This window comes from Clupea harengus, chromosome 11 (genome assembly GCF_900700415.2).
Source record: "Clupea harengus chromosome 11, Ch_v2.0.2, whole genome shotgun sequence".
Classification (NCBI taxonomy): domain Eukaryota; kingdom Metazoa; phylum Chordata; class Actinopteri; order Clupeiformes; family Clupeidae; genus Clupea; species Clupea harengus.
Genome location: NC_045162.1, coordinates 16,774,624 through 16,789,623, shown reverse-complemented (window position 1 = coordinate 16,789,623; position 15,000 = coordinate 16,774,624). Strand labels below are relative to the sequence as shown.

At 46.0% G+C, this 15,000-nt stretch overlaps 1 protein-coding gene across 2 annotated transcripts in view; it reads left to right on the top strand.

The window, feature by feature from the left end:
- Window positions 1-15,000, top strand: part of cdk14 (cyclin-dependent kinase 14) — a 164,909-nt gene that overhangs the window by 79,571 nt on the left and 70,338 nt on the right. For both annotated transcript variants that reach the window (XM_012838735.3, XM_031575760.2), the window contains 2 exons: window positions 6,317-6,437; window positions 11,217-11,310. In XM_012838735.3, the coding sequence (XP_012694189.1) occupies window positions 6,317-6,437; window positions 11,217-11,310 (215 nt within the window). The remainder of the gene's footprint in view (window positions 1-6,316; window positions 6,438-11,216; window positions 11,311-15,000) is intronic.

Genomic DNA, 15,000 nt, shown 5'->3' with positions numbered 1-15,000 from the left:
CGGTTGTATAAGGTACCTTTAGAGGTTCATGTGATGTGGTATCGGTGAATGGTTTTAAGCGGTTGAAAGGAGTGGCAGATATGTGTGAAATCTAAGCTGCAGGCGTGTGTGTTTCTGGTTGGGTTTTGGAGTGTAATAAGCTTGTTAATTGATATTTGTGTTTATTGGACACATTCAGGTCCAGGTGCATGTGAGCCATTTGTTGCTAATGAGGTAAAGGACAAATGATCCGAGCAATGAATGCATTCCAGTGTAGATTCTAATGCATCAACATATCACCCTCACCCTCTCTCTCGCTCTCTGTCACACACACACAACACACACACACACACACACACACACACACACACACACACACACACACACACACACACACACACAAGCCCATATCCCTATATTTCTTCTTTTTTCATAAATTCATGAGCTGATTCCCTGCGCAGCGTGTATATCATTTTGTGACTATCATGCAGTCATAAAGCCACAGTTCATTACCATCTAGATAAGGCATGTGAATGAATAATCACTGTGGCTTATGAAAAGCCACGCTCTGTGTGTGTGTGTGTGTGTGTGTGTGTGTGTGTGTGTGTTTGTGTGTGTGTGTGTGTGTGTGTGTTATGTGTATTTGACAGATGCCTGTGTGTGTGTGTGTGTGTGTGTGTGTGTGTGTAATGTTAGTGCCTAGTTTCCCTGTAGACCTATGTATATTTATGTGTTTGTGTGATAGCTGATAGCTAATTGTTTTTCTGTTACACCACTGCCTGTGTGTGTGTGTGTGTGTGTGTGTGTGTGTGTGTGTGTTGTGTATTTGACAGATGCCTGTGTGTGTGTGTGTGTGTAATGTTGGTGCCTAGTTTCCCTGTAGACCTATGTATATTTATGTGTTTGTGTGACAGCTGATAGCTAATTGTTTTTCTGTTACACCACTGCCTGTGTGTGTGTGTGTGTGTGTGTGTGTGTGTGTGTGTGCGCGTGTGTGTGTGTGTGTGTGTGTGTGGTGTGTGTCCTTCCTGGCCTTCTCTGTGCGGGCTGATTCTATCTATGTGGCGATGCATTACCTGCCAGGCGAACCCAATCGCTTACTGCAGCCCAGAAGCTGTGTAGAGCCATTCTAAATGACTGTAACATGGCCCAAGCTATCTTTTATCAGCGGCAGCCTGATATATAGCCATATTAAATCCAGCCCTTTTTATTAAATTTTCCCACAGTCCCATTTTAATCACCTGTACATTTTCCTCTTTGTGATGAATGATAATAGTGACAGCAAATTTAATATAGGCTTCTGTTGTTGTAAAATTCCCCCTCTGAGGGCTCTGCTTATGATTGTGGCCATAATGGTATTTGGGTGATTTCTTACTTTGTTTGCCACTGATTGATGTGTAGCATTAGATTCATTCCATTGTGCCTGGTGTTTTTCTTGGGGATGCGTTACATTTGTAAAGGCATTTTTGAATGATGAGCCAGCGCAGCTTATGGGAGGTACACACACACACACACACACACACACACACACACACACACACACACACACACACACACACAGACACACAGACAGACAGACAGACAGTCGGTCGCATTCAGACATTCACATAACAATAACATATATGACCAGGGCTCTATTCTTTTCCTTTTCTCCCTGTGTGATTTGGCCTTCTCTCCTTCACACACACACACACGCACACAACACACACACACACACACACACACACACACACACACACACACACACACACACACACAAACACACACACAAGCACACCTGGTACCACTCTGATGGGGTGCTCATCACTGATGTATAATTCAGACATTGAGTCCAGCTGACCTTCAGACCCAGGTGTGTGTGTGTGTGTGTGTGTGTGTTTGTGTCTTTGAAGCTCCTCTCTGTGTGAGCTCCTCTGGTACTGTGTTTAATGTCAGCTGTGAGTGCTCCAAGCAGGGGTTGAGAGCTCTAAATTTGAAGTTGTTCAGAGAGAGGTGTAGGGAGAGAGAGAGATCAGCCCCAGACTGTGCAGGGGGTGGACAGTCCTCCCACTGGGTGCTGGACGCTGTCCCATCATGCTTTTCTCTCAGCCCTTCCCATCTCCATCTCCTCACGTCATCTCTCTCTCTCTCTCTCTCTCTCTCTCTCTCATCTCTCCCTCCTCACACACACACAGACACACACTTTGTCTTTCTTGATGCCATGCACACACAGGCAAACAGTGGGATAGGATGGAGCTGAGCTGAGATCATAGTTGTATCTCTAAGGATCACAAGCATGTGGGTACTCGTGTGTGTGTGTTTGTGTGTGTGTGTGTGTGTGTGTGAGTGTGTGTGTGTGTGTGTGTGTGTTGTGTTCACTAGGAGTGATGAAGCCTCTCACTGTGTTCTCTGTGACCCTGTTCTCCCCAACTCCTCTAGTTTTCTTTCTCAACAGTTAGTTGCTAAAAGCCAGAGGTTGGTGTGCGTGTTGCTTGTGAACGTGTGTATGTGTGCTGTGTGTGTGGATGTGTGTGCACGTGTGTGTGTGTGTGTGTGTGTGTGTGCTGTGTGTGTGTGTGTATGCATGCATGTGTGTATGCCCATGCGCGTGTGTGTGTGGGTACGTGTGTGTGTGTGTGTGTGTGTGTGTGTGTGTGTGTGGGTCTGTGTGTGTGTGGTTGTGTATGTGTGTTGTGTTCAGTAGGAGTGATGAAGCCTCTCACTGTGTCCTCTGTGACACTGTTCGCCCCAACTCCTCTAGTTTTTCTCTCTCCCTGTTCTCTCTCTCTCTCTCTGTTACTCTCAGCCTTCTTTATTTCTCTCTGTCATCCTCTCCCACTCATTGTATCTCTCCCCCTCTATCTCTCTGTTCTTCTTCCTCTCCTCCTCTCTATCTCTCTCCCTCCCTCTGTTCTTTTTCCTCTCCTCTCCTCTCTCTCTCTCCCTCCCTCTGTCCTCCCGCTGTGAAGATGATGGGCTCTGATAGCCTCGCTGGGCTCGCTGACACGGCCCTTTGTTTAGAGCCTCTGATTATGGACTCTAAATTACAGCATGCCGAGGCTAGGACAAGACCTCGCTCTCCTCCTCTCGCTCTCCTCCTCTCTCTTTCTCGCTCTCTCTCTCTCTCTCTCTCTCTCTCTCGTCCTCTTTATTTCTTGCTCTCTTTCTCTGTATATTCTGTTCTGTTTCTCTCTCTCTGTCTTTCCACCCTTTTACACACATCATCTCATCTATCTAAATCTCGTCTCTGACTCAGATGTTTTTTCTCTTGTCTTGGTACGAGTAGTGGGCAAGAACGTGGGCAACAATAAGAAAAGATTTGTGAATCCCAGAAATCAATAACGCTAACAAAATAAGAATGAATCGTGGATGCAAACAAAAAATAAGAGAAAATGTGTTCTGCATGATCACTCTATCACTCATATCACTCTCTTTTCCTTTCTTATTCTCTCTTTCTTTCTCTCCCTCTCTCACTGTCTCTTTTCTGTCTTTCCCACTGCAGCAGACCTATCAGCTGCACAGCAAGCATTTGTCATTATGATTTCAACCATCAAAACAGAAAACCAAACACTGAAAATGAAACACTGAAAATTGTGCTACATGCTATGAGGAAAAGATCATGTTAAAAGATGTTTATTTTAGTTTAGAAATGCATTTTTCCCGGCTAGGTGTGAAACAGTGGGATACAGAGCGATGAGTCTGTCCTATCTGGCCCACAGGAGCTCTTTAAGCATCTGTTTCTTTCTGGCTTTCAGGAACTCATGAAGAACAGCTCCTATTTTTAGAGGTGTTCTCTTTCTCTGCACCTTTCTTGTGGTTGTTTGATATCCTGTTTGTGAGGGAGCCAGCTTTTGCCTGAGTTCCATGCCAAGTGAGTTTTAGGTGGGTATATGTGCAGCTTGTGGAAGGGTCTGTGTCTGTGGTCAGGCTGGTTGCATCGATATGAGTATCCATGATGTGGTTTTACCTCACTTCTAATCCAGTGATAGGTGTAGGCTGTCTCTCCTGCTGCCCTGATGTGACCATTCATGTGGTCCTAGTCCTCTCCTAGTGGTGAGAGACAAGGGGCCTCATGCAGCAACATTCTCTTCAATTCCTCTTTTATTTTCTGTAAATTTCTTTTCTTTCTGTCAAAGATAAAAATCAGAGAAGTCAGCTCCAGATGCACCAAATGATCTTAACCATCCAACTCTGCTCTTACCCTGCTGTGCTGAATGATGAATCCTACTTGAACTCCTAATTGGAGGCGTGTGGACAATTGTTTGTTAGCATAGGTGGCCCCCCTAAACACTATATAAGGGCAGGTGTTGTACCTCATTTGCACATGCAGAAGAATTGGAGAATGCATTCTCTGGGTCAGGCCTGGTTGGCCAAAGCATGTAAGATCAGTATGTATAATAATCTTTATAATAATATAAATTTGATTACATGATACAGTATTTATGCATTCTTTTATGTTCCTCAAGTTTCCGATTTAGGGACTGAAAATCAGATGCGTTTTTTTTTCCGCACGTTCACGAGTGCTCTCAATCACTCGTAAAATAAGAAAGTGGGCAAAGACAAAACATTTCTGAATCCCAGTAATCAATGTGTACTAACAAAATAAGAACGACTCAAGAATATGAACAAAAATAAGATGAAATGTGCTCGTATATCGCTTCCTGCGTGAGGCTCAGTCTCTCTTTCTCCTTCTCATTCCCATCATCGCCCTTGCTTCACTCTTATATCTCTGTCTTTTCCTTTCTTATTCTCTCTTTCTTTCCTTCTCTTTTGTTCTCCTTCCCTCATTTTTCTCCTGCTTCTTTCTACCTCGTTCCCCTCTCTCTCTCTCTCTCTCTCTCTCTCTCTCTCTGCCTCTGTGGTTCTGTCAGGCTGGTTTTAAACAACAGCTCTTGTCCTCAGTGGGGAGGTGGCAGCAGTCGCAGCAGTCGCAGCAGGAGGCCGCCCAGCTTAAGCAGGATGCTGTAATTAAGTCAGGCACCGGAGTGTTAATGTTATTATTATCCCGCTCTGCTTTTCTACGCTCGCTAAAGCACACAGCGTGTGTGTGTGTGCATGTTAAAGTGAGTGTGTTAAAGTGAGCCTGTCAAAGAGTGTGTCTGGGTGTGTGTGTATAGGTGTGTGTGTGTGTGTGTGTGTGTGTGTGTGTGTGTGTAAGAGAGAGCGTCTGTCACCCACTGTCTGATTCTCCACAGAGGGATGTTATGGATCTGGGCATGTTTCATAGGGTCTTTTAGAACCCCCCCTCCCCCACCCACCTCCCACATAAGAAAGCACACACACTTCCGTATTCCTATAAGCAGTGTGGGGCCATACACCTTTGCAGTGTGTGTGTGAAATGAAACTTCTCTTGACTGGTATCGCTGGTCTTGAGTGTGTGGCGGGCAGGGTGGACATGTTATATAACTGTAGGTGTGTTTAATATGCACTGTTGTCTTCATGTGTCGTATCCTGAGGTGCTGAGGTGTCTCTGGTGTGCTGTTCTAAATCTGAGCATCTGTTACCTCTGTCATGTCAGGCCACCTCCTCTCATCTCTCCTCTCCTCTCCTCATCTCTTCCCTTCTCTCCTGTCATCTCTCCTCTCCTCTCCTCTTCCATTCTCTCCTCTCATCTCTCCTCTCCTCTCCTCATCTCTTCCCTTCTCTCCTCTCATCTCTCCTCTCATCTCTCCTCTCCTCTCCTTATCTCTTCCATTCCCTTCCATTCTCTCATCTCTTCTCTCCTCTGCTCTCATCTCCTCTCATCTCCTCCCCACTTATCTCTTCTCTTCTCTCCTCTCATTTGTCTCTCTTCTCTTCTCTTCTCTTCTCATCTATTCTCTTCTTTTCTCTTCTCTTCTCTTCTCTTCTCTCCTCATCTTTTCACATGCTCTCCTCATCTTTTCACATGCTCTCCTCTCTTCCCTTAGTTTTCCTTTCCTCTCCTCTTCTCTGTATCTCTGTTTTTCCTGCAGCCTCCTCTTCTCTGCTCTTTGCTTATCTTCTCCTCTCCCCTTATCTCTCCTCTCCCCTCATCTCCTTTCCCCTCATCTTCTCTTCTCTTCTCTCCTCTTCTCCTCTTTCCTCATCTTTCCGCGTTCTCTTCTCTCTTCCCTCTTCCCTTAGTTTTCCCCTCCTCTACTCTTCTCTTCTTTTCTCTTCTCTCCTCTCCTCTGTATTTTGCCTCTCCTTTTTATTCTAGTTTTTTCATCTGTCTACTCCGGTGCTGAAGTAGTGTCTCTCTTCAGTGCTGTTGCCCAAGGCTTGCCTGAGGTTGTCTTTAAAGCTACTCTGTACAATGCAGCCTACCAGCAGTCTGAAACACGCTGACCTACTGTGTGTGTGTGTGTGTGTGTGTGTGTGTGTTCTGTCTCTGCAGGTCTGGCACGGGCGAAGTCTGTCCCCAGCCACACGTACTCCAATGAGGTGGTGACCCTGTGGTACCGACCCCCAGACGTCCTGCTGGGCTCCACAGAATACTCCACCTGCCTGGACATGTGGTGAGACTACCTGCCTGTCTGTCTGTCTGTCTGGGCCGTATGGCTGTCTGTCTGTCTGTCTGTCTGGCTGGCTGATCTGTATGGCTACATGCCTGTCCGTCTGTCTGTTTGTCTGTCTGGGTCCTAAGGCTACCTATCTGTCTGCCCGCCTGCGTGTCTGTCTGGGCCATATGACTCTCTGTCTGACTTTGCCTGATGGTCTATAAACAGTCTTTGTAGGACTGTTTGCCTCTCTGCCTGTCTTTCTATCTGAGTGTATAGCTGCCACTCCACCACACAGTGTGTTGAAATGTGTATGTTAGCATCTGTAATCTCTAACCTAACTGCAACATGTTTTGTAGCATATGCACTCTATCCATGCAAATTTCCTATAAGGTAATACCTCTAAATACACAAAATGTGTGTATTTATTGTGACATGAATAGATTTTTTTGCAGTGTTGGCTTCACCTGCTTGGTTTCTTGACGGATCAGTTTTAGCTCCTCGTTCTTTCTGCCTTCCATTCTGCCCCTTTTTGTGGCTCTCTTCCGCGTTCATCTAAGTTCATTCACTCCCTCACTCCCTCTCTATCTCTCTATCTCTCCGTGTCTCTCTTTCTCTGTGTGAGTGCGCGGGCAGAAGGGGCCAGTGAAGCGTGCCGGGTGTTTTAGACCCTGATTGAGAGGCAGTTTCACAGACGCTGCACAGATCAACAGCGATTACACTCCCAGCCAAGGAAAACAGGCTTGCTCCCTCTACGTGGGCAAACTTAACTAGCCACCCACACAGACACAGACACAGACACAGACACAGACACAGACACACACACACACACACACACACACACACACACTCAAGCACATACACATGCACAGTCACACGCACATGCACACACACGCACATGCACACTCACACACACACATACATGCACACACACACATCGACAAACAAACATAAACGCACACACACATACACACACACACATGCACTCACACACAGACAGACAAACATAAACACGCACACACATACAGACACACACACACACTCTCACACTGCTCACTTGTGGGAGGTTATTAGTGCCATCTGCAGGCCTCTTGATGGCCACAGTGTTGAGATAATCACCCAGGTGGCTTCTGCCACATCATTAGAGGACCATGTCAAGAGTATGAATCAAAGAGCCATTCAGAAACACACACACACATAAAAACACATATTTACACAATATTGTGCACACGCGCGCACACACACACACACACACACACACACACATACATACACATATGCTTAAAAGCACACATTCACACATTATTGTGCAAATTCACACACACACACACATAAAAACATACACATACACACAATATTGTGCACACAAACTCATACACACATGCACAGAAACCGATGTATACACACGCGCATATACCCACACACAAACCTCACATTCACACATGCACAGTAGCACAAACACTCACACCACACACACACTAACAGACACACCTACACACGAATATATACCCCCACACACACACCCACGTCAGCCCACATCCACACCCCCTTAGTCACCTGACATTTGGCCACTCTATAGGTTGTCTGTGTTAGAAGTGGCTGAAATGTCACTCAAATGTCACAAAAATACCACAGTGACACGGATCCCCTCGCCAGGAAATGGAATATGCAGACAGAGCACTAGAAGACTTCTTCTGTCCAAATATGATTCGGAGAATAGCCCAGCACGGTCCTCTCAGGAAGACAAGCTCATTCATCATTATCTGGGCTTTTATTGAGCTATTGAATGTTTGGAATATATGACCATAAAGATGTCTGCCGGGAGACATAGGGGGAGAGTGAAAGGGTGTGTGTGTGTGTGTGTGTGTGTGTGTGTGTGTGTGTGTCTGTGCGTGTCAGTGTGTGTGCATGTTTGTGCGTGTGTGTGTGTCTGTGTGTGTGTGTGTGTGTGTGTGTGTGTGTGTGTGTGTGTGTGTGTGAGTGTATGTCTGTGCGTGTCAGTGTGTGTGCATGTTTGTGCATATGTGTGTGTGTGTGTGTGTGTGTGTGTGTCTGTGTGTGTGTGTGTGTGTGTGTGTGTGTGTGTGTGTGAGTGTATGTCTGTGCGTGTCAGTGTGTGTGCATGTTTGTGCATATGTGTGTGTGTGTGTGTGTGTGTGTTTGCAGGAGAGAGAGTGTGTCCAGCAGGTCAGGGAAATGAGCCGTGACCGTGTCGATCTCCGGACACAGGCAGTCCACAGGGACGCCCTACAGCGAGGACCCCAGCTGCAGCCCACTGTGGGCCATTAAAGATCAGCAGGGGAGATGCAGAAAAAGAGAGAGAAAGAGAGGAACCTGAGATGAGAAAAGAGGGAGGGAACGAGAGATGAAAAGAGAGAGATAGAAAAAGGGAAAGGGAGAGGTAGAGATATCAAAAGAGAGAGGAACCGAGATGGAGAGAGAGAAGCAGTGAGAGAAGGAGGCAGAGAGAAGAGTAATAAAGGGAGGGAAAGAGATAGAGGGGTAAAGAGGGAATAAAGAAAAAGAGCAAGATAGAGTGAGGATGGGGGTTGAGAGTAGAAAAATAGAGGGCTTTTTCCACACCGCTGAGAGCATCAGCCAGATCAGACTCCAGTACTGCTAGGAGACACAGTAGGAGGGGGGGGGGGGGGATCTGGGCTCTGTGCTGCTCACTCCACCCCACCCCGCTCCACTCCCTGCCTCCTCCTCCGTTAGCCAGATCGCATCATACTGAACCCAACACACACACACCACAGCGGGTACACCTAGTTCAACGCTTCTAGCTAGAAGATGACAGGAGCTCCTATCTTCCATATAGGAAATGCCTAGTTAAAGGTCCTGGAGGATGTGACAAATTGTGTTAACACTTGGATACTGGCCAGCGTGTTTCAGTGTGTTTATGCATTTGAACCTCTCTCATGGTGTTGTACTCCACTGGACCTTAGCAGGATTAGCCCATGAGATGGCAGCGTTTCCTGTTAGCGGACGCTAAGTTGATGCATTGATAGCCACCTGCCACCCCCCCAGCACTCCACTGACAGCCGTGTCAGGGTGACTGAGCCACCGACATTAACGCTAACGCTACCGCTGAGCTGAGCTGAGCTGAGCTGAGCTGAGCTGACGGATGGAGCCGCTCATGTGAGGCCTCTTATCCCAGGCACTCTGTCTCCGCCAGGGTGGCGTGGCAGAAGCCGAGGCAGGGGGGACAAGAGGCAGGGAGGCATGAAGGCAGGGAGGCGGTCACAGTCCAGCAACGGCGCGCTGGGCTCCGAGTCTGCACAGAGAGGCCTGTGCTCCTGCCGCGGGGGCTGGATTAGTTATGGAGACGGATGGTGGGGCCAGGTCATTGGACAGGCACATGTGTTGTGGGTGTGTGTGTGTGTGTGTGTGTGTGTGTGTGTGTGTGTGGGTGTGGGTGTGGGTGTGGGTGTGGGAGTGTGTGGTGGGGGTTGTGTGGGTGTGTGGCTGTATGTGATCCAGCTGGTGATTTTGAGGGGAAAATTGGATGGTCCTGCGGCTCTATCTGCATTAGTTTAGTTGTGTGTGTGTGTGTGTCCGTGTGTGTGTCCGTGTGTGTGTACGGGTGTATGTGCGTGTGCGTGTGCGTGTGCGTGTGCATGTGTGTGTGTGTGTGTGTGTGTGTGTGCGTGTGCCTGAGTGTGTGCGTGTGTGTGTGCGTGTGTGTGTGTGTCTGTGTGTGTGTGGTTGTGTGTGTGTGTGTGTGTGTGTGTTCCTGCCTGCCCTCTGTAACCCAGAGCCAGTCACCCAGGGAGCTGCAGCCAGTGAGCAGTGGTCCAGAAAGTGAACGTGTCGGGAAACAATAGCAGCCTGACAAATGGGCCCCGACAGCAGCTTAAACACACCAGCGCTCCCCACTCCTCCACCACACTCCTCCAACCCTGAAACACATACACACACACACACACACATCCCCCCCTTATCTGTCTCACTCGCTCTCCCCTGCCACGTCTCATCCTTTGTTTTAGCTCACTAATTTTCTGTTTTTTTTTAATTTCTTTTTCTTATTTTCTTATTCCTTCTGTCACATGTCCACCCTCCATCTCTTTCTCGTCTCTCTCTCTTTTTCTCTTTGCTTCTACATCTTTGTAGTGACAGTTTCTCTCTCAAGTGAGATAGAGGGTCAAAGAGCAAAGTCGAAATAAGGCTTCTAGATTCCAGAGATGCATTTTTTTCTCCAAAAAGAGAGAAAGACAAAAAAAAATAAAAGGTCATGGACTTGTTTTTTATTTTATTTATTCCTTCACTGACCTTTGATCTTTGTAGAAAGGCAGGCTGAATGAAAATAAATGCTATGTGCACTCGGTTCGGTGTAGAAAATGGTGAGATTTCATGTGCAGACATGAAGCAAACACAGCCCTCCTCGCGCCTGCTCTCAAATGCATGTGGGCTTTCAAAGCGCAGGGGTGAGAAAGAGCTCAAGCCCATAGGGCCGCCATTCTTTGACTACTTCAGTCGAAACTGAACCGAGACTAAAAATAAAGATTATGGCTCAAACTAGTTCCATTACTGTCAGGAAGAATCCAGAATATCACCATTAAAGTTTACTTATACTCACCACCAAACTTTAATTATTTAGAATTTAGACTTGAGAACTTAGTTAAGGACATGTGAATGCAGTGAATCTCATCTCTACGTTTTCATATGTATCTTATCCTCACCAGGTTAGTGGGTGCAGCACCTCTGTTTAAAGGTGTAGGGTTGGAAACACTGGATTCAAAACTGGATCACCCTAAAACCCTTTTTTTGAGAATCCATTTTTTCCCGGCTGTTTTGCAGGGGTGTCGGGTGCATCTTTGTGGAGATGATCCAGGGGGTGGCGGCGTTCCCAGGCATGAAGGACATCCAGGACCAGCTGGAGAGGATATTTCTGGTGAGTGTCCACTTCTGTACCCCTGTCCCAAGTCTGATTTGGGGACATCAGCTGACCTGAGACAAACCTTTACCATTTTCTCCTCTTTTCACTGTTCCTGATGCTTCAGAAATCATTAAAAATAACAATTACAGAACAGTTTTCATGCGTGGGATCTATACAGCATAACTTATCTTATCCTATCTTATCTTATCTTATCCTAGAAAAGCAGACTTATCTTAGGCTACCTTTAGACTGTCTCTTTGAAGGAAAATGACCTCAAACACATTTGATACAAATGACCTCACCACATTTGACCGCTGCCTTTTTGAAGGGTATCCCCAGTAGATTAGGCATGCTCTCAGCACACGCTGGAGAAGCAGGGAACAGTATTTTAATAGGCTGGTGTTAAATGATGAGGATAGACTCGGAGAGAGAGAGGAGAGGGGGGGGGGGGGGGGGGGTCTAAAAATTAGTTATAAGTATAGTACCCTCACCTACCGGCAATGTGTCCAGACATGAATATTTAAAGAGGGAGCTCCCTTTGGTGTGTCTCACCAATTCCCATAATCACCCCCACCCTGTCATTTCCCATAATGCCATAGCGCTTGATAATGAAGCCAGTGCGGTAATGGGCGGACATGATGAATTCATATCCATTCCCTGGCCCAGGTAAATAATTCATACAGATAATTACAGAGATGAATAGAGAGGGAGGCAGGGGGGGCAGAAGCCTGTAGGACGTGGAGGTCAGTGGGTAAACATGTTAACAGATGAGGTGAGAATAGAGGCACAAACACACACACACACACACACACACACACACACACACACACATGCTGTGAGAGAGAGGGTGGTAGAGAAGGGCAAACACTGCCTCAGGTGCTTTTTATCAACACCTAGTAGGCTGTGATATCTGCTGAGAGCATCACCTACGGCAACTCCCCAAGGACAAAAAGATAAAGCCAGAGTATATCAGAAAAAGGAACTGGAGAAGAAGAGTTTGGGGAGAGAGAGAAAGAGAGAGGGAGAGATAGTGTTTGTGTATGTATGTGTGTGTGTGTGTGTGTATGAGTTAGTGTGTGTTTGTGCGTTTGGCAAGAGAAAAACTGTGAGCCCAGGAAAAAAGATGAAGGATTTCAGATTCCAGATCGAGTCCAGGGAGAGGAGGAAAGGTTGAGTCCCTGTTCGTTCCTTCACTGTTGATCGGGAGCATCTGCATTTAAGTTCAATACCAGAGGTATATATGGCTCGTGTGTGTGTACATGTGTGTGTGCGCGTGTGTGTGTTTGAGTCTGTGTCCTTGCGTGTGTGTATGTGTATGTGCGTGAGAGAGAGAGAGAAAAAAGGGAGAGTTTCTGAAAGAGACAGCATGGATGTTAGTTGGAGAAATGTGGTTCCCCTGCCTCCTCGCTACCTGCCAGCACACTCCTTCGCTGTCTTACCCCTTGTGTGGTGTCCAGCCTGGCTGTCTCCTTCCCTGTCTCACTGCTCGTGTGGTGTCCAGCCTGGCTGTCTCCTTCCCTGTCTCACCGCTCGTGTGGTCTCCAGCCTGGCTGTCTCCTTCCCTGTCTCACCCCTTGTGTGGTGTCCAGCCTGGCTGTTTTCACTCCGCCCCACAGCAGCCTAAGACACACAGGGAGCTGAAGCTGTGGTAAATATGAATGAGTATGCGGGGAATGCCAGCGCCACTCTCCCCTACCCTGAGTTACTATGCTGGGGCAAGCTGGGTGTCTCTGGGAGGGGAGGACTAGTTAATTTGCTAGTGCTGGTTTATGTTGAATCTGGCTGTTTAATATGGATAGGTATAGCGCCATGAATCTCTTTACTTCATGGAGTATGAGAGAATTTTTACTCAGAGTACATCCCTAGGATATCTCTAAGGCGGATTACAGCTCTAGGATTTCTCTAAAGTGGATTACAGTCTCAGGATATCTTTTTTTTTCTTAACCCTCCTATTATGTTCAAATTTTACCCACATCTATTGTGCTTGGGGTCAATTTGACCCCAGCAATTTAAACCTCCAAAAAATTATTATAATTCTTTTTTTTTACCCAAGTTTTTGTGTCAGGTACTTTAGGTTTGTTTGTTGACTACCTAAATAGCCCTTAAAAATAAAACAATACCCCCACCCACCCTCTTTATACATCCAGAATACATGTTACGCGACTATGGAGAAACATGCAGATCCCCATAAAATCTCACTGATTGACCTAAAATTGGAAAGAGATATCCTTCTGGTGTTTTTATGGCTTCATATTATATCATATTGTTGCTATCTATAACATTTGGAGTAAAAAACTATTTCTTTTATCAAGAAAAGTAACAATGTGATGAAAAAAGTTGATATTTCTTGTATATTTTATACAATTAAAACAGCCTGGGGTCAAATTGACCCCAAACAACACCTATGCGTAAAGTATGTGTAGAGGACATTGAAAACATATCATCATGTTAATTTTGTCTTTACCCAGTTGTCCCCATTAAATTAGGAAAAGTCATTAAATATGAAGCAAAAAAAATGATGTCAAACATTTATTTAGAGACGTTAAACATTGAATGGGGTCAAATTGACCCCAAACATAATAGGAGGGTTAAGTATGTTTATTGAGCATCAATGGTACAAAATGAGGACAAGAAAGATACTGAACAATGCTCAATTTTTTTCTAATTTTACTATTTACAGCTCTAGGATATTTTACCTGGATTACAGCTCTAGGATATCTCTAAAGCAGAATACAGCTCTAGTATATCTCTAAAGATAATTACAGCTCTAGTATATCTCTAAAGATAATTACAGTTCTAGTATATCTCTAAAGATTATTACAGCTCTAGTATATCTCTAAATATAATTACAGTTCTAGTATATCTCTAAAGGTAGATTACAGCTCTAGGATATCTCTAAAATGGATGGGATTCTAGCTTCTGATGCAATGCAGGCTCAATTAGCAACAGTCACCTTATTAATGTATAGAAAGATTTCTGATACCAATTAAAGCTGAATGTCAGAGGAGTAAAGCACATATTATCTGAATAAAGGTTAGCTGACTGCAGCTACAAGGGTGCACGCTTTCATGAAGAAACAGGCAATTAAAGATAGGTATGTGGAAATATTGTGAACTTTGCAAGGCTCCATCTTTGGCTTTCAGCGCTGACCTCTGCATATCAACTAGAAAGTGTTTGTGTTTTTTTCCTCTCCCCCATCATGTCTGCTATTCTCAGAGCAGCATCTCTTTGTCTCGGTTTTGTGTCGGCGCATCCTTGTCAGGAAGTTGGCGGCCTCATCAGTATGAAGACGCACGATCGCAAGCCTCAAGTCTCTGACATTTCCACGGGCAACCTTTCCTCCTGTTTTTCTGCCGCTCCCCAATTCCCCCCACTGCTCCTCCTCCTCCTCCTCCTCCTCCTCATGCCAGCCTGCTTCTTCTCTGACAGGCGATCGCTAATCCTGCTGCCACGATGCCCGACCCCAAATCTGCCCAGAAGAAGGGCGCTGTCAATAAACAGTAGTTCATGACACTACTGACACGTGAAAAGGCCACAGGGCTCGATGACAAAGGCAGGGAAGCGGAGACATCATAATCTGACTTTAGGGCTGATGCACAGTACTTCAGAAGCTGTGTGGTGTAAGACAGTTTGATATTTTTAAATAGTTCGGCTGTACTGTGGCGTCCTGTGGATTTTGGTGAAGTGGGGGGGGTGGAAGTCAAA